Here is a 26,167-nt window from a genome sequence, read left to right as displayed (position 1 = left end):
ACACCAGGTAGCTGCTACAAGGTCCAGCCTGCTTGGATGAGACGTTTCACTCCTGCTATCAGAGGTCACCTTGCTACAGAGGGAGGGATACAAAGGCATCTGACCTTCTTAAATAAAGCCGTACCACACAAAACATCTGATGGAAACAGGGCTTTAAGAAATGGAACAGTCCTCCTGGCTTTCTACAGCTTAGGCACAGGGAGAGCGGCACAAAACATTTAGATGATGGAAAACCTTGAGATGGAAATAGGACATTTTTGTGATGTTAGCAGGCTTCAGCACAGAATAGTGATGTACTGAATTCCTGATAGACTTTTGTTTCAATTTTGCAGCATGACTTTGAACACTCTGGTTCTCTAGTTCAATCTCCTCTGCTGGGGGACTTCAATGAATTCAGACAGAAGCAGAAAGCAATGCAATGTTGTTGAATAATATGATTTTTAGTGGTGACTCCTCTATGTTACCAAATACAAATGAGATCCAAGATTTCACAGGGGGAGTCTCTGTCTACTGAGGGATAGTAGAAGTTTTGCAAACCAGACTCTCAGTGATTTTACACCATCCTCATTTGCAAACCTTGGAGGACAGAGAGATTTCAAAGTATATTTCAGAGTAAGGTAGGATAAATTCTCAGTTACTCATCAATACCATTATGATAATCCTCACAGCAGACCGAGCTGAAGTTTAATTTTATCCATGCTTCCTAATTCAGGCACATTTCCTCAAATCTTCTAAATTCAGCTGTTGCTATGTTTCTGAGTTGCTCTCCAAAACTCTTTGATCAAGCAGACTACATCAGGCACCTTAAAAGATATCCAGTACATGCCCATCTCCCTGTTTCATGCTAACTTTATTGCTGTATGCAGTGCTCCAGCAAGCTCACTGCTGCTCTGGCAGTCAGCTCGGTTTATTCAGACACGGGCCCATGTGCAAAAAGCGGAATTCTTATTTTCATACATCTTTTATTCCATATAAGCAGAAACACATCATGTTGTTTCTAACAATCTTGAGAATATGTCAGTTCTGAATCCTTTTAACTCTCACTGAAATCCACTAAAAGACCTACTACATCCAGCTGCCACAGGGCTTTTCCACTTAACAATGATTTGTCATCTATTTATTTGCCTGAAAGTCCGGCTCATCAGAGCTGTAAAAAAGGCAAACAGGTTAGAAAAAAATGGAAAAAAAAATATAGTACATAAGAGGAATCCTGTAACTACCACTAGTCCATGTCACACCCCCATATAACTACCCTTCTCAAAGGAATCATGAAGTTCTCCATGAGCAGAAAAGTGTAGAGGTCTTAACACTAGAGTACATACTTCATGAAAAGGCTTCAGCTAAAACAGTATTTCTTCATACTTCCAATATAACTTATTAAATGGAATGACACACAGGGAGAGAAAATGTTAATTCTAGTTCTGTCTCTGTATGGTAACATTTTACTAGAGCCTTGCTTCATACCAGGCTGTATTTGTGACAAATGCATTATTAAGGCTGAAGAGATGGGCCACATTTCAGAAAGACACTCTTTCTGTAGCCTGCTGCAGAAATCTGAGCAGTAGATTGCCCAGTGCATTAACTCGCTATCAGAAGCTCTTCTAAAACTCTGATAGACTATTTCTACTGAGTTACTATTTCTACCCTAAAAACATTCCTGACTCCCATGGAAGAGATTTAATCAACCTGTCAAATATAGAGAAAAATTGACTAAGCCTAATAATAGAAACAAAAGGCACGGACATGAGCATGGGGGGGCAGAGGTAGTCCAGCAAGTGGAGGCTGACAGTGACTGGCAAGCACAAGAAAGCCTGTTTGAGGTTTGTAAAAAAAATCATTCTTTTGCATTCTTTTTGGTACTGCCAGCTCTTCAAAAGGGTCATTTTATGGGATGCAGCAAAAAGCATAAAATAAATTTGGGCAAAAAGACCTGCCATAAAAATTTATGCTTAGAGCCAAGGAGTAACAACAGACATCACTATGACTAAATGCCGCATCTACAGAGGATGCTGCTCAAATAGCTAATCCTCTAAATATTTCCTCATAAGATGCATGCTTCCTCTCTGTAAGAAGATAAAGATCTAGAACAATGCGCATTTCTTCATACTAATGCCTCAGGGGAAGTCTTACCTTACTTTAAATAAGTGTCTTTGATAGTCAGTTTGACCCTTTCCAAAATAACTTTTTTTGACGGCTGTTTACCTTTGATACTGTTGCCAGAAAAACACAGACAACAGCAACATCTGAACAGTTGTCCTGCGATCCAATTGCACTTGATACGTCTTTTAATATCCAGGAACTGTGGCCAAGTTTTCTTATGGCAAATAGATTTTGGAAAAAAAAGGAAAAGAGGAAATAAGTCAATGTTCTTTGAGCACTGCTATGAGAGCAATACGTATAAAGCCTGTAGTCAAACAAGAAATGGAGGGCAGGTCCTTTACGAGCTCTGTTTCTCTGCTTACAGCTCCCCTGACAGCCACAGCTGTAATTAAGAGTGTCACTGCACACCCAAGGAGATGTGTAGAAATGTCAGAGAGAAGTCCAGAGGAAAACCTAGCCAGGACTTCAGGGCTGAATTTAGAAGCTATTTAGCTCTGAGATAGCAGAAAACCATTCAAAGGTGATAGTGGCTTTGTAAAGTCCTGAAGAGGGGACACAAGGGTAGGACAGTCCCATCTCCATTGTGGAACACCTTTTGGCCACCCATGATCCAAACCCAAACTTAATTACCCCATCAGGAGGTGGGATGGACAGAAAATAAAGTGAAGTTTTAGTTGAAACTTCTTCCTTGAGCAGTCTTTGAAAACCTTTGTCTCGATAATTTTAATCTTCCTGTAATAAAAAGGCCACAGAGATATATACTAGAGAGACACATAGGGGAAAGCAAAGAGAGAAACAGGAGTATTGTAATGGGTAATTAACCTCAAATGCTAAAAGAAGGGTAAGGTAGTCTGAACACAGGCTCTACACATCATCATTAACCAATGGTACCAAGACCACCTACTACTCCCACACTTTTAAGAAGAGGGAGGCATCCCGAGGCTGTTACATGTGGAGTGCAGGGCTAGGAAGAGGACAGCCAGGGCAGAGTTGTCTGTTTCCCTTGGAAAAGAAATAAGACTGTCGAGAACAAGGTCTCCAGAAATGATACCTCATCCTTTAGATATTTGTGGGATGCTGTTTATGGAAGTATAGATAAAGCTAAAGCTTGTTGGATTCTGGAATCAATGGTTTATGCTAAGAAATGAAATTTCAATATACAATTTAATTTAGGCTAAGAATGAAATTAAACACTTAAGAATATTTTCAAAAATGTAGGTGAAAGTTTTGATTTCTGAATATTTTCAAAACAAAATCGGGGGTTTGGCAACAATTTTATTCTTCAAAATAAAATTTACCAGATACAGAAAAATGTATACTGCAATGAATGCCAGAACAGACAAACTTTCAAAAATAAACAGGCATGTATTCCATAAATCTTTTTCTGCCAAAATCGCTAACTTGCAGAAAAGGTAAGTTTTGCTATCAGTCCACCATAAGCTTGTGTCATATTTCTTTAACTTATTAAGGTCTGCTTATGTTTTTTCAACATACACAAAAATAATTTTGCAGAAAGATTATTAAAAACTCATGATTAAAAGCTACTTGAAAATAGGTCATTTTCTCCTAATACGACAGTGCAGGGATTCAGAAAATGCAGGGGTTCAGAGCAGGTCCGTGTGCTAACTCACAGGCAGGTCATGCGATGTCTATCAAGCTGGTGGCCAGGACTTTCACGTAAGACACTGCAAACCCCAGAGGAATGCTCTGGGTAGAAATACAGCACTACTCTGGGCTGACCTTTCAGAAAATCGTATTTCATGAGACTTGATACAACCTGGTTTTCAGCAGGAGGAGTTGAAATTCCTGATCCATGACCTTTGCATACTGTCCTAAATCTCTCAAAGCTGGGAACACAGCTGACCAGGACAGAAGCAGCCCTGTCACTGCTGGCACACACTGCTCTGATGCGCCTCATAGCAGGGGACATCCCTCCAGCAACCACAAAAACTATTAATATTTACATTACCAAAATTTTTAACTCCTCCTTGTGCATCTGTTTGCTAAAATCCTACCCGTTCGCGATTAAAAATGACATTTTCAAGGAGTGACCTTCCCAGCAGCATTTCCAGTAGCAGTGTAACGTTGACCTGTCTGGGAAGAGCCAAGTGACACCACTGCATCAGCTGGTGTGGGGGAACCCTCTGAGAAACCCCAGTCCTCTTTGATTTGTCCACCTGCAACTAAACCATGTACAACAAAACACTGTGCTGTTGAGGACAAGGAGGCCTATGAGCATCCCTGCCATGTTCTTCATAAATTTCAGGGTAATTAAAGCTTTTTAAGGTGATTGTTTGTTGAAGCTAACTGCTCTGTGCTTTAAAGCCAGGATCTATTTGTCTGTTGTGTCTTCCTTCCAGGTTTCTGTTGTTGTGAGCAGAGCAGAATTTGAATAGTATAAGCGCTCTTCATAAATTCCTGTTTTCCATAAATTGCCCATCGGATCAAAAGCTGAATCCTCTGTGCAAAAGCACAGAAATCTTCAGCCTTTGATTTCGAACAGAGGAGGCACCCTATGTTGCTCTAAGATTAAAAAAAATCCTGCTGGCACAGCACACACAAAAGAGAGGCAAAGGAACTACATGAAATAATTTAAAACAAAGGAGGTGGAAATTCAAAAATAGTACGAGGCACTCAGATGACAGATTGAGAAGCAGTTGAACTGCAATGAGGAGGACAATTTCAAGTCCAAAGAGGATGCTCCAAAATACCAGCTAGAGAACAGAACCCTCGACTAGCAGCAAGCGGAACACAATATAAGCCAATCTTCTGATGGGAAGATAAAGTGAGGCAGATTATCAATTAAATTTTTGTAATATAGTTAGTTACCTCTATCCTTAATTTCATAATTGTGTTTCCAAATTAAAGAAAGGAAAAGAAGAGCAAAGTAACTCTGGGAAAAAAGTACTAGTTCAATCCGGAAACTGCAGGTCACTCATTTTTTGACATTACTGAATGGGCCATCAAAGAAAATTTCAGCATTACTAAAATAAAGCAGTAGTATAATCACAAAAGCCAGTCATAAAAAATAAACTACAGTATGTTTTTTTCTGGACATCAGAGAAAAGGTTTGGTGTAGAAAGAAACAAAATTCAGAAAAGTCTGGGATATGTATTTTTAAGCTTGTTACATCTGAGCTAACTCTAGAATAAATTGCAGTGAAGATGGGTAAATTAGCCAAGGTGTAACCTGTGGAGCCACTACAGTTGGCCTAAAGTGTTCACACAAGCTCTGCTGGGTCAGGGCAGAGGCCCTTCCAGCCCAGGACTCAGGTCCCGACAGAAGAAACTGTACAACAGGCAAGCTAACGGTGCATTTCCATTAAGGCACAGTTGGAATGCTTCCGTCTTCATTGGTTTGGACCTTGGGGTACTCTATATGCAGTAACCACACCAATCGGGAGAAAATCCATTTCCAGTTGAGAATGTATGCTTAAAGAGTTAATACATTTACAGATAATAGGCTTAGCAGAGTTGGAGTCCAGCCCGCTGACAAACACAGATGAACAGACTTAAATGGTTCTTTGGTTTGGCTCCCCCCACCCCGCAACTTGCAAATGCAGAATTGCTTACAAGACTCAGCTTAAGATCAGGGCCTCTAAGCAGTGATAAATTTCTACATTAGACTCAAACTCACAGTACGTTCACTTGATAACTATGATACATTCACCTAATAAGTCACATTGACATAAGTGAACTAAACCCTACTGAAGTGGTAAGTACAACAGCCAAATTTCAGTGAGGGAAAGTGAAAATCAAGATGGCAAGAGCCCAGAGTTTGCTCTCTAGAAAAGCTAGACTGACCAATTCTATTCAATACCATATTTATTGTCCTATACCTTGTACTCCTGGCATTAAGAAGTTGCAGACAAACTTAAATCTACTTCTAAGGCAAAGTTTGCATCCTTACATCTGTCTTTCTACTCTTTGTAAAAGTTCTTCAAAAGGATCCAGCAAAGAACTGAGGTCTAAGTCTTACAACTTCTCACTTTTGTCCTGGTTCAAGGGAAAGAGAGAGCATGGTCCTGCAAAAGGAAAAGATCAGGATACAAAGAGAAGTAAGACGACCTGAAAGAAAAAGAATTTCATGCTTATCCCCACAGCTCATGATTCAAGAACAATGCCTAGATATCATTCAATATAAAAGGCAAGGGCTTAATTAGTCATAAATATGGTCAGCCAGTAAATGCTAAAAGGTCATCTGATACTAATTGTGAACAAGATAAACTGAGCTGCTTGAAAAAACCACTCTGTAATGAATAATTTCTCAGAGCTAAGCAATTCTGCATGCTTCTGCAATTTGCTCTTCTCTATTATGGTTGAATAACATTCTGCTAATTATTAATTGGATAATGATTTGTTTCTATCACTAATTTAATAATGCATTCAGAGGTGCAAGCTCAAGAAACCATAAATATCAGGCTTATCTTCACTTAACGCCTCTGGTTGGAAGGTAGGTGCCAAATGATGGAAATGCAGCCTACAGGCACTTTTGGGCACTATGCATCTGAAGTCACTGAAACATCCGTGTCCTCTGGAGACCGAGGCAACACTGCTTTCTTGTTTGCCTTATAGGGAACAGAAGGTGCTCAACACTGGGTAGCAATTAGGAGTTTATACGTTATATTACACAGAGGTGTGGCTGGAGGTTAATGGTTTACCCTCAGGGGAACTCTTACGGGGCATCCAGAAGGTGGAAACATCTCAGCCCTCCATTACATCCCACTTCCAGATTTAAAGGTCTTCAGAGCACTATGTAAACAGAGTGCAGGAGGAAGAGAATATGACAGGACTCTGCTGTACAGTACTGACTACCCCTCCAGCCTCTGGCACGGGTCCTGCGCCACAGCCGCATTACAGTCATTTTTGCTCAGATAAAAAGCTGAAAACAAGAAAGCCAACAATAATCCCCTTGAGCTACTACTCCCTACAACCTCCCTAAGAGAAGTTTAATCATTAAAAATGCCACATAAATATCACTGACAGAAAACAGGTTTCCAGGTTATTCAGAAAAGCACCACGCATAGACAACCTCCTCTTTTTAACAGCGATAAAACCCCTGAGTTTTTCAGAAGACCAAGTCACGGCACAGGCCAACCCACCTTTCAAAACCTAACAGCTCCCTTTTTGCAGAAGAAAAGGTAATATTGTGGGGAAAAGGTATAGCATTCCTCCTTCATGGGCCACAGAGGCATAATCAATTGGTACAACAGCATATTGTCGAAACACAAACCACAGAAAGCTGCTTTATGAATCCATGCAGCCAGCTGGAACAGCCATCAACAGCTGTGAGAGAAATTCAGCCCCAAACTGAATCACTTCATAAGGGTGGGGCTTTTTCCTTTTTATTACATGCAGCTCTGGCTGTTGATCCTCATCCTGAAGACACTCCACAGAGCAGCCCCACTTTCTCATCTCCTTATATACTTGAGAACTTCAATGTTCCTAGTGTATTACTTACTCTACCGAGACATCACTTCTCCCTCTACCATCATATAGATCACCAGCAGTCTTCCAGCCACCACAGTGTGGTGTTCTAAGCTTTTTGACTGTAAGTCAGCTTGTTAGTGGTTTGGGGACAGCATAGGTATAGGATTTGCCCCCAAGATAAGGGCTTTTGTCTACCACCTGATTTAACACCATGATTGCAATGAACTGCAAATCATGGAAACTGGGCGAAAACATCCAGATGGAATGACATTTCCTGCTTGCTTTGCCTCTAATTCTTGCCCTATTTCTCTTTGATATAGGCTACTTGTGAAATCTGAATGCATAAATATGAGCTTGAGACAGGCACAAAATTGCGAGGAGACCACCACTGGCTGCTGAAGTCACATGGACCTGGCATGAATAACAGCAGGGGACATCAAAGGGCTCTTTAATTAAGCATGATTATCTCAAGAAAATTCCTGATTCTTTCATTGAAAACAACCATATGAACCTCCAAATTTAGTGAAAAGGAATAAAAATTTATAGGAAAGTAAAGTCTGAAGAACAAAATGCTAACTGAACTATAATTTCTCCTTCTCCTATGCTCATAATTTTGGGAGATTGAAAGACAAATAAGAGAAATGCCTCTGGTATTCTGACAGCATAGCTAACTAGCCCTCTTCTACTTCATTTCTATTGTAGAAATGCTAGCAGACCCTTATACTGAGGAAAACTTTACCATTAAACGCAATAAGAAGACATTAGAAGAACAGTATTCAGCACTCATTAACCTTGTGAAAGCTGTTCTAGCAAGTAAACAGGTACACATCTATGACTGGCTCCAAAATGAACCATTGAGTGAATAACTGTACTCTATGTCAGGGCTATTTATGCGTGTTGTGTGCTTTTTTAAATCTCCTTACCCGAATTGCTACAGCGAGATGGTTCCACAAGTCTGCCGGTCTTATCATAACAGGCAAGAGCCTGCAGTCGTACGCCCTCACCACACTCCTTGGTATCTCCATGGGATTGTGTTTCCAACTGTGGCTCGGATGTAGCTCCTCCGATAATGCAGTCGGACCAATTTCCGTGGGGCTGGGAGGTAAACACCTCACAGGGGCACAGCTCTGTTTCAACTTGAGGATAAACTTCTGTATTCTGGCATTTGTCTCGCTTTCTGCTTCGCCCTGTTCCAACCACAGAAATCTGTTTGTTAGCTTAACATCTGCTACTTTTGATAACAACACGTCACATTATTTATACTTGCATGAATTCAACACATTAGAACCAAGACAATCTGAATCTTAATATCCAAGAATGTTTCTGAAGCATCTATTAGCTGCTGCCAGTGCTCTGGAGTGCAAGGACAATGTATTTATCTCCAGGGGCAACCGGAGAACTGGGAAATACTCTTTTGATGGGGTAGAGCAAGGAGAAAAATCCAAAGCCTTACTCTAGTAATAGTCTGCCCAGAAAATGCTTTTTGATTTTATTTCATATCATTTTTCTCTAATTATCTGATGCAAATAAATAGATTGTTTTGTCTCTATTTGCTCGCAATCAATGGTTGCCAGGACGACTTCCAGAGGACTCTACATTAGCCACAACTTCTTTGAGGTTACTTTACAAATTAGTTAAAGATGCACTCTGCACATTAGCTGTGCTTTGAAGAAAACAGAAAAGATAATCCTCAGTAAATTATCAAGGCTGGAAAGCATTTCATCAGTCGTATTTGGTTGAATGTTTTCTTTCGCTCTATTCCTTTAATATGTTTTAAAAGAAGGCTCTTTACAGATCTTTCATCAACTTCAGGAACCAGAAGTATTCAAATAAGCCTGGGGTACAACTTTCTGCAACTGCACTTCCCATGCCCTGTTCCTGGAGGACTTCTAGGCATAAGAAGTCGTCTCTGGTACAAGGAGAGATAACATAAAGAAAAGAAGTCATGCTCCCTACATCCCTACAATTGCTCCAGGGAATAAAGGTCTATATAGAGCCTCTAAAGATAAAATCAATGCTTTCCTTGGCATGAGTTAGCCAATGTGACATGGAGTAATCTTTATGTTGGTGGAGCTCAGGAACATCTTTGCATTTGGCATCTGCACAGAAGGGGAGAATTTATCTTTACTAACAAACTGCATCTGTATCCAGTCCTCAAAACCTCAAAACGTTCTTTGATGGAATCTGTATCCCATCCTCAAAATCCCATCTTCAAAATGTACAATCTTGGATGCACTAAAAATACTTTAACAAAAAGTTTTTTAAAGCTTTGATCCCAAAAGAAATGTTTTCTCTTTGGTACTGCGCACAAATAAGATACTAAAAGCAAAAATAAAGTTATATAGCCCAGCAGTCCTCTTTCTAGTCTGGAACCAAAGTAATTTCATTTCACCACACATTAGTAGGAGCACAGGCTGGCTGGCATCAATACCTCTTTGCATACAAACGTGTACTTCCAAAGTGAAGGGCACTGATTGCAGACCCTTAATGTCACCGTCCTTCCATATTACAGCTTTCAAAATGTATTTCCACAGTCATCAAGAATGTAAAATTTGCCAGCGCAAAGGGATAACAAACACAAAGAAATCAAACAGTGCCAGCATCTTTTGAGTATGCCTCTGTGTGTATATATTTTTTTTTTTTTTTGAGGAAACTCAGGTAAGGTTTGAGAGGTACAACTCCACATACTTCAAGGGAAGTATTTTAAAGGGTTTTAAATAGATCTGGAGCTCTCTAGTGGCATTTCCAGTGCTTTATGTTTGACAAGCTGACAGAAGGCACAAGCTCAGCACGCACATACAGCTACATGCTCTGCATTGTATAAGTAAACATGGGAATTTGCCTATGTTCTGCCATTATTACATGAAGCACATCAGACATAGGTAAGGATGCTAATAATCTCACAATTATACAACACTTTTTTTTTCCAGCTTGCCCTGCCATCTGTTTTGTTGGAATCTTCTCTCTAACAAAGTTGCTATAGAGGTCCTCTTTTGAGGGCAAAAGGGACATTCATCCAATTTTCTTCACAAAGATGGAGTTTTAGCATTAGTAATGGTGATATTTTTATCATCTTCACAGACTGCTTTAGAAATCACTATTAAAAATACCACTGGACATAAATTCTTCAATTAAGTAGTATTTTGAAATCAAATTTCTGAACACCAACAAATATTATATACATTAAATGTTATCAGGTATTATATGCTACATGTAAAAACTATATGAAACTTTAAAAATAAACCTTTCTACAGAAAATGCATTGCATCCATAGTACAGTGAACTAAGTGATTGTATTAATTAGCTGAAGGCTTAACTAAAACCTGTGTTTTGATTATAATGACTTTGAATTTTGATATGTTCTGAAATAAGTCTTTCACTTCTAAAGTAATGACTCATTTTATACGTAAAGTCTATGATTACTTACAAAGTAAAATGAATAATACTTTTAAAAACTGAGTGGGAGGCAAGCAAATACTTAGCTAACAATTAGCAGATTCCTACTAACTGACATTGTTAATGAACTGTTATAATGAAGCTGAAGTATTTACTTGAGCAGAGACATACATTGTCTTAAACAAGGAAGTGCAATCCATACACACTTACAGAAAAATGAAATAACAATAGATAAAGGAGTCTTAACAAGATGAGGTACTTCTGCTTCCCAAACAGCACCTCCCTTACATCTTTGGACTGAGGTCATACGGTTGAGATTTCTCCAAGACTTTTGGCGAGCTCCAATTTTCATTAAGTGTTATGTAAAAACAGGTCAGTATTAATCTCATCAACTTCTCCTTTTGAACAGTGGTATAACCAAAGCCTGATTTGGTCCTCCCTCATTGCTCTCCGTGGTGTTGTGCTGCCCCCAGCCCAGCACCACCTGGGACACTCACTGCACGTTTGCCACTCATTTTTCAGGATGACTTTGCTAGGAGCAGGCTGAGAACAGGAGCTTCTTCCCAGGAGGAGGAAGGGAACCCAGCAAGGTCGTATAGGAGAAATTGGTGGTGTTTGGTCATAAATCACAGAATCATCATAGAACGGTTTGGGTCGGAAGAAACCTTAAAGATTATCTAGTACCAATCCACCCTGCCTTGGGCCGGGAAACCTTCCACTGGATCATGTTGCTCAAAGCCTCATCCATCCTTGAGGGAATGGCCTCAAGCTCTGCCAGGGGAGATTTAGGCTGGACATTAGGAGAAAATTCTTCACAGAAAGGGTCATTGGGCACTGGAACAGGCTGCCCAGAGAGGTGGTTGATTCACCTTCCCTGGAGGGGTTTGGGGCATGGGTGGACAAAGTGCTGAGGGGCATGGTTTGGTGTTTGGTAGGAATGGTTGTACTTGATGATCTGGTGGGTCTCTTCCAACCTGGTTATTCTATGATTCTATCCTGGTCGTGAACACCCCCAAGGAAATGCAGTGCAGGTGAGAAGACAGGCCAGCAAAACCTCAATATCAGAAACCATTTCTGGTCCGCTTACTTGAATGGATCTGTCAGATGCAGAATGGAGTAAGAAAAGAGCTAGGTAGGACCATACTGTTTTGTAAGTTGTACATGTTTTCATAAAGAAAATCTGGATTTAAAACTACCTGGAAATAAGTATTCATTTATTTCTTACAGCATATTTTCTATGCTATCAGACACCTACTGTTCTAATAGGCATAGAGGACTTCTACTGCTATAAACATACAGGCATTGATATAGAGAACATTTTAACATATGTGATATTTACGTAAAAGAGAAATCTTTATCCTTTAATGAGCCATACTCAGAAATGGCAGCTTGAAGCCATTTTGGCTGAATACTGTAATTGTTAGTTACTAAAAACTTGGATCGTTCCAATAGTAACAAACTGAATAACAAGATAGCCATGCAGCCAGGTACAAGTGAGTCTAGAAGAAAGAAGCAGTGGTAGCCACCACACTTGGCTGCCGTTCAGTTCCCAGGTATTATCACAGCAGACAGTTTTACAGCAATGTTAGTATTTTACTCCACAGTAGAAGTCTTTGAAGTTTCATCTCTATTAACAGAGCAAATTCCAGCCAGTTACAGCATAGCTCTCAAACACAACACAGAAATAAGAAAATACGTGAATGTTCAGGATAACAATAACAGTAAATTTCTTGTAAACCTTCTGAAAACAGTATAATTCATTTTGATTTGACTTACTGGGGCAGGGATGGGGTTACAGGGGGCGGACAACTTCTAACAAACCAAGCAGCTCTATAACTATTAATGTTATAGAGTTTTAAAGCTTTTCAGTTTGGCCAGCATTCAAATAACATAATAACAAACCTCAACAGCAAGTAGGGAAGATTGCTCCATGAAATGGTTTGAACTAGTGTGTTTAATGAATACATATAAAAGGTTAAACAAAACTGTTCTAACGATACTGTTTTTTGCTTTATTCGTGGTATTAATTTGCCCTGTTGAACTACTGGATACTGCTGAGCACAAAACTCCCAGACTTAAACTTCATCCAAATTTCAAAGTCTTAAAGAGAGAAACACACAGATTTTTATTTTTTAGATGCATTTGCTGCATGATTCCCAGAATAACAGGTCAGCTAAACTTGTGCAATGCATTGCCACTGTCTTATTTGGTTTACATCTAAAAATGACTTTCTATCACTCAGCTGTTCTGCAATTTTCTTATCCTGAAATGCATATGCATAATTCAGGCAACAATCAATATCAGATAAAAAAAATCAATTAAGGACAATCCCTATTCTGTTTTGATTTTCCCAAAACCCTAACATCAGTCCACCAACATCTGAGAAACATTATTTACAAGCATCGTCATCACCAGATAAATACTGCAGAAGGTTATACCTGTAAGTGATCGTCTCCTACTTCTAGTTGACTCACAGTCCAAGGAGCATGCTGTAAATTTAGACCAGGGGGTAAAGGTGCAGTCATCTTTGCAGGGAATGAGACACTCCTGTACAGGAGATGGCATAGGTCCTGCCCACCGCATGCAGTCACCAACATCAGCAGAGTTGTTGTACTCCGACAAGCATGTAACAGCTGAAAAGTAAAGGTACAGAAATCTTTGTATTGTTATGAATATCTTACTAAATGCAGTCAGCACATGTGTTCTGTGTTAGATTCAGTCTTCTGGGTTAATAGGATAAAGCTGGTTATCATTAATGCATCACTCAAAGATGTCCCAGAAGCTTCACAAAGCCATACAGACACATTCTTATTTGAGCAGTTTGTTATCTAAATAATAATATAAATTCAATATTCTCAAGGAGGCCGTCATTTTAAGGGTTGGGGCAACAGTTTAACCAATGGCCAAACAAAAAAACATAATACTGTGTCTACGTGCCAGAAAGGAGATTTGCTTGAGGCCAGGATTCCCACACTGCGATGAACACACTATACGTGGAACTGAAACTGCTTCAAAGCAGAAAAGACATTTAAAATAAAATGAAAGAAAGCTTTCTTCTCCAAAACTGCCATCTTTTCCATATTTCAGACGAAGGGAACAACTGTCTGAGGAGCTTTCCCATACAGAGTGATGACCTCTGCTTGTACACAGCAGATGCTATAACTAAATGCTTCTTAGAGCAAAGTGTAAGAACCAGGTCTGCCTCCTTCAGACTGAATTACCTAAACACTCTGCTTCCCCTTGTGCTCTCCACCTCTCTCTCTGACCATCTGAACTTTTGAATCTCTTGCATAAATGGAGATATTTAGGAGCAACGGCACAAGCATTAGGCCTGCAGCCACTTTACAAAAAGCCTGCTTTTACAGTGCATGATAGCTTGCTATAAGAGCACCACTGAATGGATCCATTAACAGGAAAAAAAAAAAAAAAGAAATACAATTGCTCTTTGGGTCCCAGCTGAGAACTGTCATGCTGCTGAGCTCCATCTCATTTGAAGTGCCTTGGCACATGGGCAGAGGCAGAGTGGCTGAGCTCACGCCAAGCTTTACCTTCACACACAGCCTATGAGGGATGCGGTCCACATCAAAATGTGAGGTGTTTCTCTGGTCTCCTGCTCAAAGCTTCAGCAGGTTTCTAAGACTGGGCCACGGCAACAGCAAACAACAGGAGTAGAGCCAGGCTGAGGCTAAGATCTCTGAATCTGGACACAGACGCCTTTGTGGCCAAGCAAGAGTCAAACTGAGTTTGCCCAGGACTTAGATACATTGATTTCCCTGAAATTTTATTTTAGGTCAATGCCCTTTTCCTTCAACACGCCTGTCCTTTTTTCAGCTGGAATTATTAATTTTTCAGAGTGGGTAATAGCACTGTATAGCCATGATGGAGGACAAAAGTATTAACATATCAATCCAAGTCACAGGAAGCCTGTAATAAAACTTGCATAATTGTAATAAATAAAAATAGCCTGCACATCATGGAGTCTTTCATTTCATTAATAATAATTAATTCTCACAAAATGTCCAAGATTATCAGCTATTTATATCCTACATTGTAGGTTAACCAAAGTAAAGGCAGGTCATGACTTGATTGAAGTAATAAAGTCAGGGACAGAGCTAGGAACTGAATTTGGCCCCATGAGTTTAGTTATGTCAGGCTCTCTGATTGCAGGCAAGACCATGCCTTGTATCATAAAGTTACAGAAGATGAAATGATTTAATTCAGATTTTATTATTTAACTTTAACAACCTGTGATATTATCTTATGGAAATTCCTAAATAATTCAGGATTTTGAGGCTGCATATATTTGTCCTTGTTGCCAGCTCTTAACGTAAGCAGGAGTGCATGAAGAAAAGGGGAAAAATAACTGCTTTCTTACTGTTAAAGGATTTACTGGTGTGTAACTTCACAATGAATACACATGATTTTGGGGTTTTTTTTTTTACCTACAGTACCGTAAGAGAGCAAGGAATGGGTTGGCAATCACCTGGAAATAAAAAAGATATCTTATTAAAACATAATTAGATTTCTAAGGAAGAAGTCAGCATTTTGAAGAGTGTGCAAAAGGCAAGCAATTGTTAAGTCCCTTTAGACTCAAGTGACAGTAAATCAGCATATTAATAACTACCTCTAAATTGCTGATCCTTGCCTTTCACTCCCAGTCCCTGTGACTGTTCCTATCTCTCAACTCCAGCACTCAGATCCCCATCTCAATTACAAGAGCACGAGGACAGAGGTAACCAGCCTGTATGGGAAAGTGGGGTAATTGCCCTCTTCAGGAAGATGAAACAAGACTTTTGATGCCCAAGGTCTGTGTAGCCTCATGACCTTCAGCAAGCATATCAAAGATTCAACAACACAACCGTGTCCACCTGGAGAATGGCAAAGCACAGACAAGTCATCTTCTCAGCACGGCTACAACCACTAACATCTGCATGGAAGTGAACAAGATCCTATGCCGTCAGCCCCATCAAGCAGTATTTGCAATTGTAAAATAAACCATCATGTTGCAATGTTTACCACTGACAGAAGACAATAATTCATTCTTGACATTAACAAATGGCAGCACAAGTGATAGAATCTAAGTATCGATGTCTAGAAAGCTGCCTGAAGGAGAGGGACCTGGGGGTGTTGGTTGACAGCCGGCTGAATATGAGGCAGCAGTGGCCCAGGTGGCCAAGAAGGCCAATGGCATCTTGGCTTGGATCAGAAACGGCGTGACCAGCAGGTCCAGGGAGGTTATTCTCCCTCTGTACTCGGCACTGGTGAGACCGCTCCTCGAATCCTGTGTTCAGTTCTGGGCCCCTCACCACAAGAAGGATGTTGAGGCTCTGGAGCGAGTCCAGAGAAGAGCAACCAAGCTGGTGATGGGGCTGGAGAACAGGCCTTATGAGGAGCGGCTGAGAGAGCTGGGGTTGTTTAGCCTGGAGAAGAGGAGGCTGAGGGGAGACCTCATTGCTCTCTACAACTACCTGAAAGGAGGTTGTAGAGAGGAGGGTGCTGGCCTCTTCTCCCAAGTGACAGGGGACAGGACAAGAGGGAATGGCCTCAAGCTCCACCAGGGGAGGTTTAGGCTGGACATTAGGAAAAAATTCTTCACAGAAAGGGTCATTGGGCACTGGCAGAGGCTGCCCAGGGAGGGCGTTGAGTCACCTTCCCTGGAGGTGTTTAAGGCACGGGTGGACGAGGTGCTAAGGGGAATGGTTTAGTGTTTGATAGGAATGGTTGGACTTGATGATCCGGTGGGTCTCTTCCAACCTGGTTGTTCTATGATTCTATGTTAAAGCAGATGTTCCACGCTGCAATGAGATATTATCTAATGATCTGATGCTCTGCACAAATGTCCTTAATTTTAAGCACACAAATAATTCACTGAGTTCACTGAGGCTATTTCAATGCTAAAAGCAACGGATACATAAGACGCATGAGATCAGGGCAAATATTTGACAGAGATGAGGGACCTCAAGGAAATTAGCAGCAATAGTAAACAAGGGCAGAGGAAAGTTAAATGAAAACAACAAATATTGTGCTGGACTACAGATGTATAAGCATGGAGACAAGAAGGAGCTGAAAAGAAGAACATAAAATGGATAGTCTAGTAAGAGACATCTTCGGATGTATCACAGAGAAGCATGAGTAGGGAAGACAGGAATGAGGCTTGACGCTATTGGCAGCAACAACAGGAAATAAAAGGAAGCGGAAAATGAAAACAGGTATGTTTCAAAGTTAGAGCAAACAATTTTAAATTAATACAAACAACAGCAAAGGCTTAAAAGACTGAAGGAAGGTGGGATGAATTCATCAGAATGTCATTAGATTTCCTGAGTAGATCTGGGAAGAACTGACAGAGACCTTCTGAGTTTAGGAAGACTTAAATGAAGAGTCAAGAAGGGTCTCCTTTAAGGCGATTAGGAACGAGCAGGAGGTTGAAAACACAGAATTGCTTTTCTTCTCTCCTTCAGGACTGACGTCTAATCTAAATATTCCCCCTCCCAATTTAAAGCCATTTCACCTCATCTCATCACTACATGACCTTGTAAAAAGTCCCTCCCCAGGTTTCTTGTAGCCCCCTCAGGTACTGGAAAGTCTTTGCTATAAGGCCTTCCCAGACCTTTCACTTCTCCACGCTGAAGAGCCCCAACTCTCCCAGCCTGTCCTCATAGCAGCAGAGATGCTCCAGCCCTCAGATCATCCCCATGGCCCTCCTCCGGACCCGTTCAACAGTTCCATATCATTCTGATGTTGGGGATTCCACAACTGGACACAGGACACCAAGTGGGGTCTCAGTAGAGAGGAGCAGAATCCCCTCCTCACCCTGCTGGCCACGCTGCTTTGGATGTGGCCCAGGACATGACTGGCCTCCTGGGCTGTGAGTGCACATTGCCGGCTCATGTCGAGCTTCTCATCAACCAGCACCCAAAGTCCTTCTCTGCAGGGCTGCTCTCTGATACCATTCCACACCACAAACCCACACTTCTTTGGACTGGCCTGGGCAGTATGATGCATTTCAGTCATGTTAGGAAGCAACTCATTTCCTCTCAAGAGTCTGTAAATGCCTTCAAAGATGATGCCAATGCACGAGTTCTTCAGCTGAAGCTGAATTCTTTTCAAAAGCCTGAGATTAATGGGTCTGATCTTTACGGCATGTCAGTCATAAGAAATGGCAGAATTTCTGCTACATGCCTACAGCTGGGCTTGAGGTGAGTGTCATGAACTGCTAAAATAAATTTAATAATAAAACAAGAGCCCATTAGAGCATTTTAATGGATTGAGAAGGATCCAGACAGGAAGCAGCAGAGCTGCCAGATCCACTCCAGTAGTTAATTCAAGAACTAGTCACCTCATTTCTGCCTGCTGCAAACTTATTTCCCATTTAAGTTAGCTTTAACTTTTAAGAGAAAAATATTTTTGAAACGCAGACACTTCTGGAAACAGAATAAGACAAATTTGTTTTCAGTGGACGTCCAGGAGAGTTAGTAAAATTATTTATCCTCAGTGGTTTCAAACTACTGATTGGTTTGCTCATATGTGGTTTATGCTGCACAAAAAAAAAAAAAATTCCCCATAATCCACAGTTCTGTCACAATAGTTTTAAATAAACCAATACCACATAGCCATTTCTGCTATGTTAACATCTCAATTTTTTTTAAGCTGGATACCGCTGGAGTGCAAATGCAGTCCATTTGCAGCCCTGTGCACTGAGAGAAAAAAAAAAATCACATAGTAACAATAAATCCCTCCTAGACATAATGTGTGATTTCTACCGTCTTTGCAGCACTCAAAGTGGACACAAACATATGAACAGAAATGGCTAATAACAGAACACTGCCAGACAAAGGGTTTCAAATTATAATATTGATTCTCACAAGAGGGGGAATGTAGGATTTCCTTTAGAACTCCCGCTATTCTTTCTTATTACCACCAGTAAATGCTACCAACTGGAATTAAAATACTTGGGGCCAAGCTGCAGCATGACAATTTAATGCAGTTCTGTTGATATAAAACGATGGTTGGCATAAAAGAAAAAAAAAAAAAAGTACATCTTCTCTCCTAACAGTAAAAACAAGATCATGAATTAAACTGAAATGTAACAAGGTTTAAAATGCTAAAAAAAAAAATGTCTTTTTTCAGGTCACGGCTGGAGCTGATTAACAGATGATGTGGATGCACCTCTTAAGGTGCCAACAAAAGTTAGCGATTAATATGAGCAATGAAAATAGCTGCAGATGAAACTGCTTTGCTTCAAGGCATAAATCAAGTGTTAAATGCCCGCTTTGGGGAGGAAATTTCCCTTCCTTGCTGGTATTGGGTCCTGTCGGGATACTGAATACGGACTGGTAACAGGATATTCAGTGCAACTGTCTCTGTCTTCTTGTTTTATACTTGGACCCACAGGAATAAGTTTGTATGCCATAATTTTAGCATACGGCACATGGAAACACAAGGAAACTATATTCTTTAATTACATTTATGTTAAGTTAAAAGTAAACAGCAGACAATTCTATAAACTTTTCAATGGTGAAAGCAAATGTTTGTATGCTGTCAAACTGCAAAGGCACTGAATGCATTTTTACATGATGATACATCACCACCGAGGAAGCATGTCAGCATCAAACTGGGGGAACTCAAGTGCTCTCAGTAAGCACATGCTTGACTTAACAGTGCTACAGGCAGTCCTAACAAAAGGACTGTATTGAGAAAGAAATATTATGGGCATAGCATTGCATACAATAAGGAAAGATAACATGAATATAGTTCCTCTTAAGTAAAAATCCAATTACAGATGGTTTTGGTAATCATATTCATTTACCAAAGTTATAATCAATTCTCCGTTAAAAATGCACTTCAACAGTTTCCAAAGGGTAAAAAGTTTAAGAATGAAAATATCAACTATCAACCAATAAAATTATATTGCGCCATGGCACTTCAATTTGGGAAACCTATATTAGTGGTTTCAAAACTCTGGAATTAAATGCCATTAGAACACCTAAAAACAATGGCTGATAATTCCAGGAAGGAAGGTACACTCAGGCCAAACACTAAACCTAAAGCTATGTGGTAGTGTAAATCAAATGGCTGGATTTAGTGCAGGAACAACAGGATGATCTATGAGGCTAGACAAGGAGGTCTAACACCTAAGAGTTGTAGACACAATGATGTAATAATCTGTTCTGGTTTCAAATTCTAAGAATGTGTGAAAAATCAAAGCCAGCATGTAAAGTCAAAGGAATTATCTTAATGTAACTATTTACCTTCTTATTGTTCAGAAAAATACTCATTTTGCATAATTACTCTCATTGCCCCTCACTTTAACAAGATAACATATAATTTCATACACTTATCACTAATGAAAAGTCACAAAGGAGTTCAGGGATAATATGCTAGAAAAAAAAGTAAGGATCCAGAGTTGCTGACTATAAGCACAGTCTCATAACTCATAATGACCTCATTTTTTTAATATATTGATGCTCCTCCACACTTATAAAGAGTTTCTCCAAAATCCCCATTATTCTTGGTATGTTAATGCAACTCTTAATTGTAGAAGGAGACCAGAACCAGACATAATATAAGACACAAGGTTTTGGTGAGACTATTCTGTAAGGATATAAGTATATGCTTAAGTTCACTGCTGTGACCTCCCCCCCACCAGCCTTGGATGCAGCAGCAGTCCCTGAAATCAAGTGGAGTGTATCCAATGTTGGAACTTACAGAAGCAAACCATAACATAACCATGAAATCTGAGGAAAAGAACAAATGATGCCAGGAAGGACATTACAGACACAAATCTCGTAAAAATAACTGAGGAAGAGCTGGAACAACTAGTTATGCAGCAGGGAAATTGGCTCTGAGATCAGCAATTTGCCGTTTTGTAATTATTAATGATATTGACAGTAGAGCTAAAGGGCTAACAAATGCCACCAAGCAAACAAAGCGCTGAATAAACACAGACCCCAACCAATGTGCTCCATGAACAAACAAGAGGAACCTGAGATGAGGTAGGGAAGCAATAAAGATAGTAAATATCAACTGAAAAGATAAAGGAAAGCAACTGAAATGATTTGCATGAACAGGGTTCTGGGAAGAACTAGGCAGAAAAGTTTGGTACAGAGCATCTGCGTGAAGAGACTGTATCAAGGGAAAAGAGAGAAGTTTGGGATGAAATTAGAAGGGAAGAAAAAAAGCATGCAAAGCTGTGAAGATCCTTTTCAACTTAAATACCCACGTTTTAGCTGCTCTTTGGGATGGTTTCTCTTTGCAACCTTCCTAAAATAAGACATGTACATGCAGAAAAAGACAGTTTAGTCTAGGTACAGGAGCCTCAGAAGAAGAGGAGTCCCAGTTGCAGCTTTTTTGGGGTCAGAGTGGTGGGAAGCCATCTCCAGACCAGCATCCCCATGTGCACGTGGGGCTAGGTGCCATTGGCATTCACCAGTCAGAAAGGGATAGAGAGGGCTGTAAGCAAGGGCTGCATACCAGAGGCACCCATCCCTCCCACACCAGCAACTCCTCATGGCTCAGAGTCCCTCAGCCAACATCACAGCACAAGTATGAGAATGGATCAGTTGGTCTGAGAGGGATTAATGTCCAGGGCTGCTTATTAAAACCAGTAAAATCAGGGCAGGCTGACTTCTGTCATTTAATGCCTTAGACGAGACTCACCTCTGTTCCATTTTAAAATAACTTCCTGAAGTACAATTTTTCTTTGATACTTATGGATGAGTCTATTGATTATTTGGTTGGTAATATATTATTTAAATCACTGAAAGAATTGAGCTGTACATGTCAACTTTGCCAAGCTGTGTGACTTGATGTTTTAATTCTCCCTCAGCTGTGAGCCAAGACTGCCCACTGTTTAGGGAGAACTAAGAGAGAAATATATTGTTATAGAGCCCATTCCTCCTCCCACCCACACACTGAATGCAGAACACAGGACTCATAAGTTAATGTCTAGCACCATTTTAATATTAATACAAGTGTTTTCTTATTGCAAGTGCCTCACACTCTGCCTGGCTAGAAAGACAAAATAATATGATTTTTTAATGTTTCAAATTTACTTTGGCCAGAGAATAACAGCAATCTGAGTGCTTCTACATTACGCAATCAGTTTAAGAAATCTTTCACTATTTTTCCCTTTTTTTCTAACATTATTATAGATTTTGAATTGCTCGTACTTTCATTTTCCATTTAAAAGAAAATCAATGGAAGTGTGTTAGATGATTAATGATAGAAATTATGGTTCTGCTCCTTTCAGAGAACATAACAAAATACAAAAATGTGCTTTGTTTTTCCCTTTCTGTGCCACACAACTACTAAAATTACTTGAGTTCAACTTATTTGTACTTAGTTGAGTTCAATTTATTTGTAGCACCTATCACCAAGTTATATTTAATATCAATTATTTATTGCACATCTTGGAAATAAAACTAAGACATCCTGAAATACCTACATACATTGAGACCACAGTAAGTAAAGAGAATCACAGAATCACTAGGTTGGAAGAGACCCTCCGGATCATCGAGTCCAACCATTCCTATCAACCACTAAACCATGCCCCTCAGCACCTCATCCACTGGTCTTTTAAACACCTCCACGGAAGGTGATTCAACCACCTCCCTGGGCAGCCTGTTCCAGTGCCCAATATTTCTAGTAACTCAAGTTGGAAAATCTCTTAGCTGACTAAGAATTATTTCAGCCAGGTCCAGTTTTTGGTCACATCCCATGGTCTTCTTGCATGGTGGCAGTAGAGTGCTACAGCCAATCTGCATGGCAAACCTAATCTTAGGAGGGCTCGCAAGACACCCCTGTGAACTTGTCCAGCCACATATCCATTTCAGTATGGAGTTTCTTTGGTATTAGGATTAATAAAATTATCCACTTGTATTAATTTTCAGATAACTGGACATTAGAAAACATAGCATTATGCTGGTTTAAGAAAATACATTTGAAAATCTTGCTCTGGAAGGCAGGCACTCTGCCATTTCACTCCATCTATCCCTTTACAGTGAAGGCCAGATACTAAATCCAGAACATAACACACACGCTCTGACATATTTACAACTCCCCCAACATTATATTTAAAACATTATGGTCCCAGGTAACACCTAAAGATTTCAATCTATCTTTCTGCCTCAGCTCCCCATTCCCCAACTACACTCAAGCATTGGCTCTTCTCATTTTAGCATTCAAAACTCCATGCTGTTCTTGGTCAGCCAGGGACCAGAACTAAACCCCTTTGGACATATATGGGCCCTTCTAAAACTTTTGAACTCATCCTGATGCCTCCCACTCTCACCTGCCCACTCTCCCCCTCCCCAAGTTAATTCTGTTGTCAATGCCCAAACCCCATCCCACCATGCATGCTCCAAGCTCCAAGTAAGACGGTGCAAATTAAGCTGCTCGTTGCATAGACTGCCACATTGCAAAAAAAAAAAAAACCAAACCAAACCACAGTTAAGTTTTAAGGGAGAACAAATAAGAATGACTGAAATTATCAGTTCCTCCCTGACAGTACTGCCCCCATAATGCTGTTTATACCATTGCATACAAGTAAAGTTATGCAGATTTGACTGGTGTAAATTAAGAGTAGAATGTGGTCTCCACTATTTATTTTTATTTTTAATTAACCACGCTTTTCCAGAATTCAGATATTGCTGGTGTTTTACAACACAGAAACTTGTCACCTTTATCAAAGTCCAAAACTGCAATTCGAGAAAGTAGTTAACACGAAAATTTGGACCCTCTCCCTCATCACTTTCTATATTCCACACATAGAAACTGCTTTAAATTTTTCTGAAGTACCAATGGATTTTGCAGATAGGATCCTATATAAAACTTTCCACTTCAACTATTACTTTTCTACAGGAAAGAACAGATAAGAACACTAAAGAGGTCTGAAGTCTGGCTACTCATCTCCAGACTAAAACTGATAAAACAACTAAATCTACTTTGACCAAAGCTAATAAAATTGGATTTTCAAATAATTCATGTTATCTAAATTAAGTATCTTTCAGCCATCATACAATATTGTCTACCTCATGAGACAAAATAAAGATACTGTACTTGAGATTGAAGGGTCAGCACTGCCTAAGTACAGCAAAGACACTGTACTTAGATTCAATGTGAGAGAGGTAGGAAGAGATTGTGGAAAATTTCCTAAACACAACCTTGAGAAATCAAATGTTTGGGGCCTTTCAGGAGATTTGCCCAGTGGGAAACCTAAGTACGCAGACTGGAATCCCAGTAAGAGCAAAGTCACACTCTGATGTTCCATACATGTATACATAATGTTTAAATTATACATATAGAAAGGCTTTTTATACTTCTCCTGAAACATTCCTAGCATGCAGAGAAGAAGTAGTTTACAGAAGCCTTACCTGAGGGCATCCTTTCTTTAGCAGGAAAAATGAAAATGGCAAAACAACAACACAAACCCACTACAGATCCCCTAGAAGAGGCTAACAGTCCAAGATACCGAATTACATATTTCTACACAGTACACGTAGTCTGATTCCCTTAAGTATAAGAATTAGTATTTCCCCTGGGTCATGTTAAATGAATGTTTTTGTGCGAGCAAAGCAGTTCCAGTAGGTTTGCCTCCTAAGAATAATAAAAACAATTACACTCATCTTTCCTTACGTTTGTCGTTCAGACCATTCTCACTGCTAGTACATCCCTCTCTACTCTTCTCTTGAAGCTAACAGATCTAAAGGGACTATTTGCTTTCCCCTTCTGGTTTCTTAAATATGAGGTAGAAGAATCATAGAATCATAGAATAACCAGGTTGGAAGAGACCCTCCGGATCATTGAGTCCAACCATTCCTATCAAACACTAAACCATGCCCCTCAGCACCTTGTCCACCCGTGCCTTAAACACCTCCAGGGAAGGTGAATCAACCATCTCCCTGGGCAGCCTCTGCCAGTGCCCAATGACCCTTTCTGTGAAAAATTTTTTCCTAATGTCCAGCCTAAACCTCCCCTGGCGGAGCTTGAGGCCATTCCCTCTTGTCCTGTCCCCTGTCACTTGGGAGAAGAGCCCAGCACCCTTCCCTCTACAACCTCCTTTCAGGTAGTTGTAGAGACCAATGAGGTCTCCCCTCAGCCTCCTCTTCTCAAGGCTAAACACCCCCAGCTCTCCCGGCCATTCCTCATAAGAAGATCAGAGAAGATGCAAAGGGAGATACTGACAGCACGTTATGTTTTTTCTTATGATGATCTCTTTCTTTCTTACAGGCAGAAAGAAACATTTCTTATTTAGCTGTTGCTACTCTTCTTAAATTTGCACTAAATTGTTATAAAGCAGATCCTATTCCTGCTAAAACAATGGGAAAACACATTTTTTTTCAACAGGAAAAGAACAGGTACTATACTTTTTTTTTTTTTATGAATGAAGCATTTGTTTGCAAGCATCTGTTTCTAAAGCAATTACACAATCCAAACACTGACTGATCACTATACAATTGTTCATGTATAATAGATACAATATTTGGACACAAAAAGTTCTCTATTGTGATTTCTTTACCGCTGGTTCAGATCATATAATTTATGGTTTGTTTAACTGAAGAAAAAATCAAATGCAATAAAAACAAATAAATACATCAGAAAGTAAATTGCATCAGAACTAGAAATACTGTTCACTCTGTTAGAAGTCTATTAGTATTTTTTGATAGACTTCATATATTTCATTCTAGCTAGCCCTAAGGTAGAGCTGACTGGGACACTGCTACATTTTCTTATATTACAGTCTTTCCAGTACAAACCGTTTTAATCTTGGTTATAATAAGTCACCAGTTTGATTCTCATCTTATACCCTCTTTTCACTTGTGACATTCTGTTCATCTTTGCTGGAGCTCAGACCAGTTTCTCCCACAAAATTGCTCTGTGTGCAAATCTTTCTTGGTGCAGAAGGCTTCTGCCAACTGTCACGAGAAGATCAGAAAACATCATGCTTAAAACGAGGAACGCTTAAGCATGTCATCTTTGGAAAGTACTTCGAATAAAATTTTACAGAAGTGGTTTATATTTTTTTTTTCTGACTTCTTAAAAAATATTCTTTAAAAAACCTAGGAAAATGAGAGTTCATGAAAATATAGGTGATTGTTCATATCCTGAAAGTTCCACAACAGCAGACTCACCATTTACTTCTACCTATGCTTAGCATGCCTCATTTGAAAGTGGTTGAGCCACAAATACACGTCATCACCTTCCTTCTCCTGCAACAGCAGAAATATCCTCCAGTCTTCTGAGAC

At 39.9% G+C, this 26,167-nt stretch overlaps 1 protein-coding gene across 2 annotated transcripts in view; it reads right to left on the bottom strand.

Annotated features, from left to right (window-relative positions):
- THSD7B (thrombospondin type 1 domain containing 7B) overlaps window positions 1-26,167 on the bottom strand; it is a 329,828-nt gene that overhangs the window by 91,154 nt on the left and 212,507 nt on the right. For both annotated transcript variants that reach the window (XM_069861551.1, XM_069861552.1), the window contains exons 14-15: window positions 13,364-13,558; window positions 8,453-8,716 (exon numbers count right to left, since the gene is read on the bottom strand). In XM_069861551.1, coding sequence (XP_069717652.1) covers window positions 8,453-8,716; window positions 13,364-13,558 — 459 coding nt within the window. The remainder of the gene's footprint in view (window positions 1-8,452; window positions 8,717-13,363; window positions 13,559-26,167) is intronic.

Source organism: Phaenicophaeus curvirostris, chromosome 7 (assembly GCF_032191515.1).
Source record: "Phaenicophaeus curvirostris isolate KB17595 chromosome 7, BPBGC_Pcur_1.0, whole genome shotgun sequence".
In the NCBI taxonomy this organism is placed as follows: domain Eukaryota; kingdom Metazoa; phylum Chordata; class Aves; order Cuculiformes; family Cuculidae; genus Phaenicophaeus; species Phaenicophaeus curvirostris.
The sequence above is the reverse complement of the archived record's forward strand: the minus strand, read 5'-3'. Positions and strand labels throughout refer to the sequence as shown.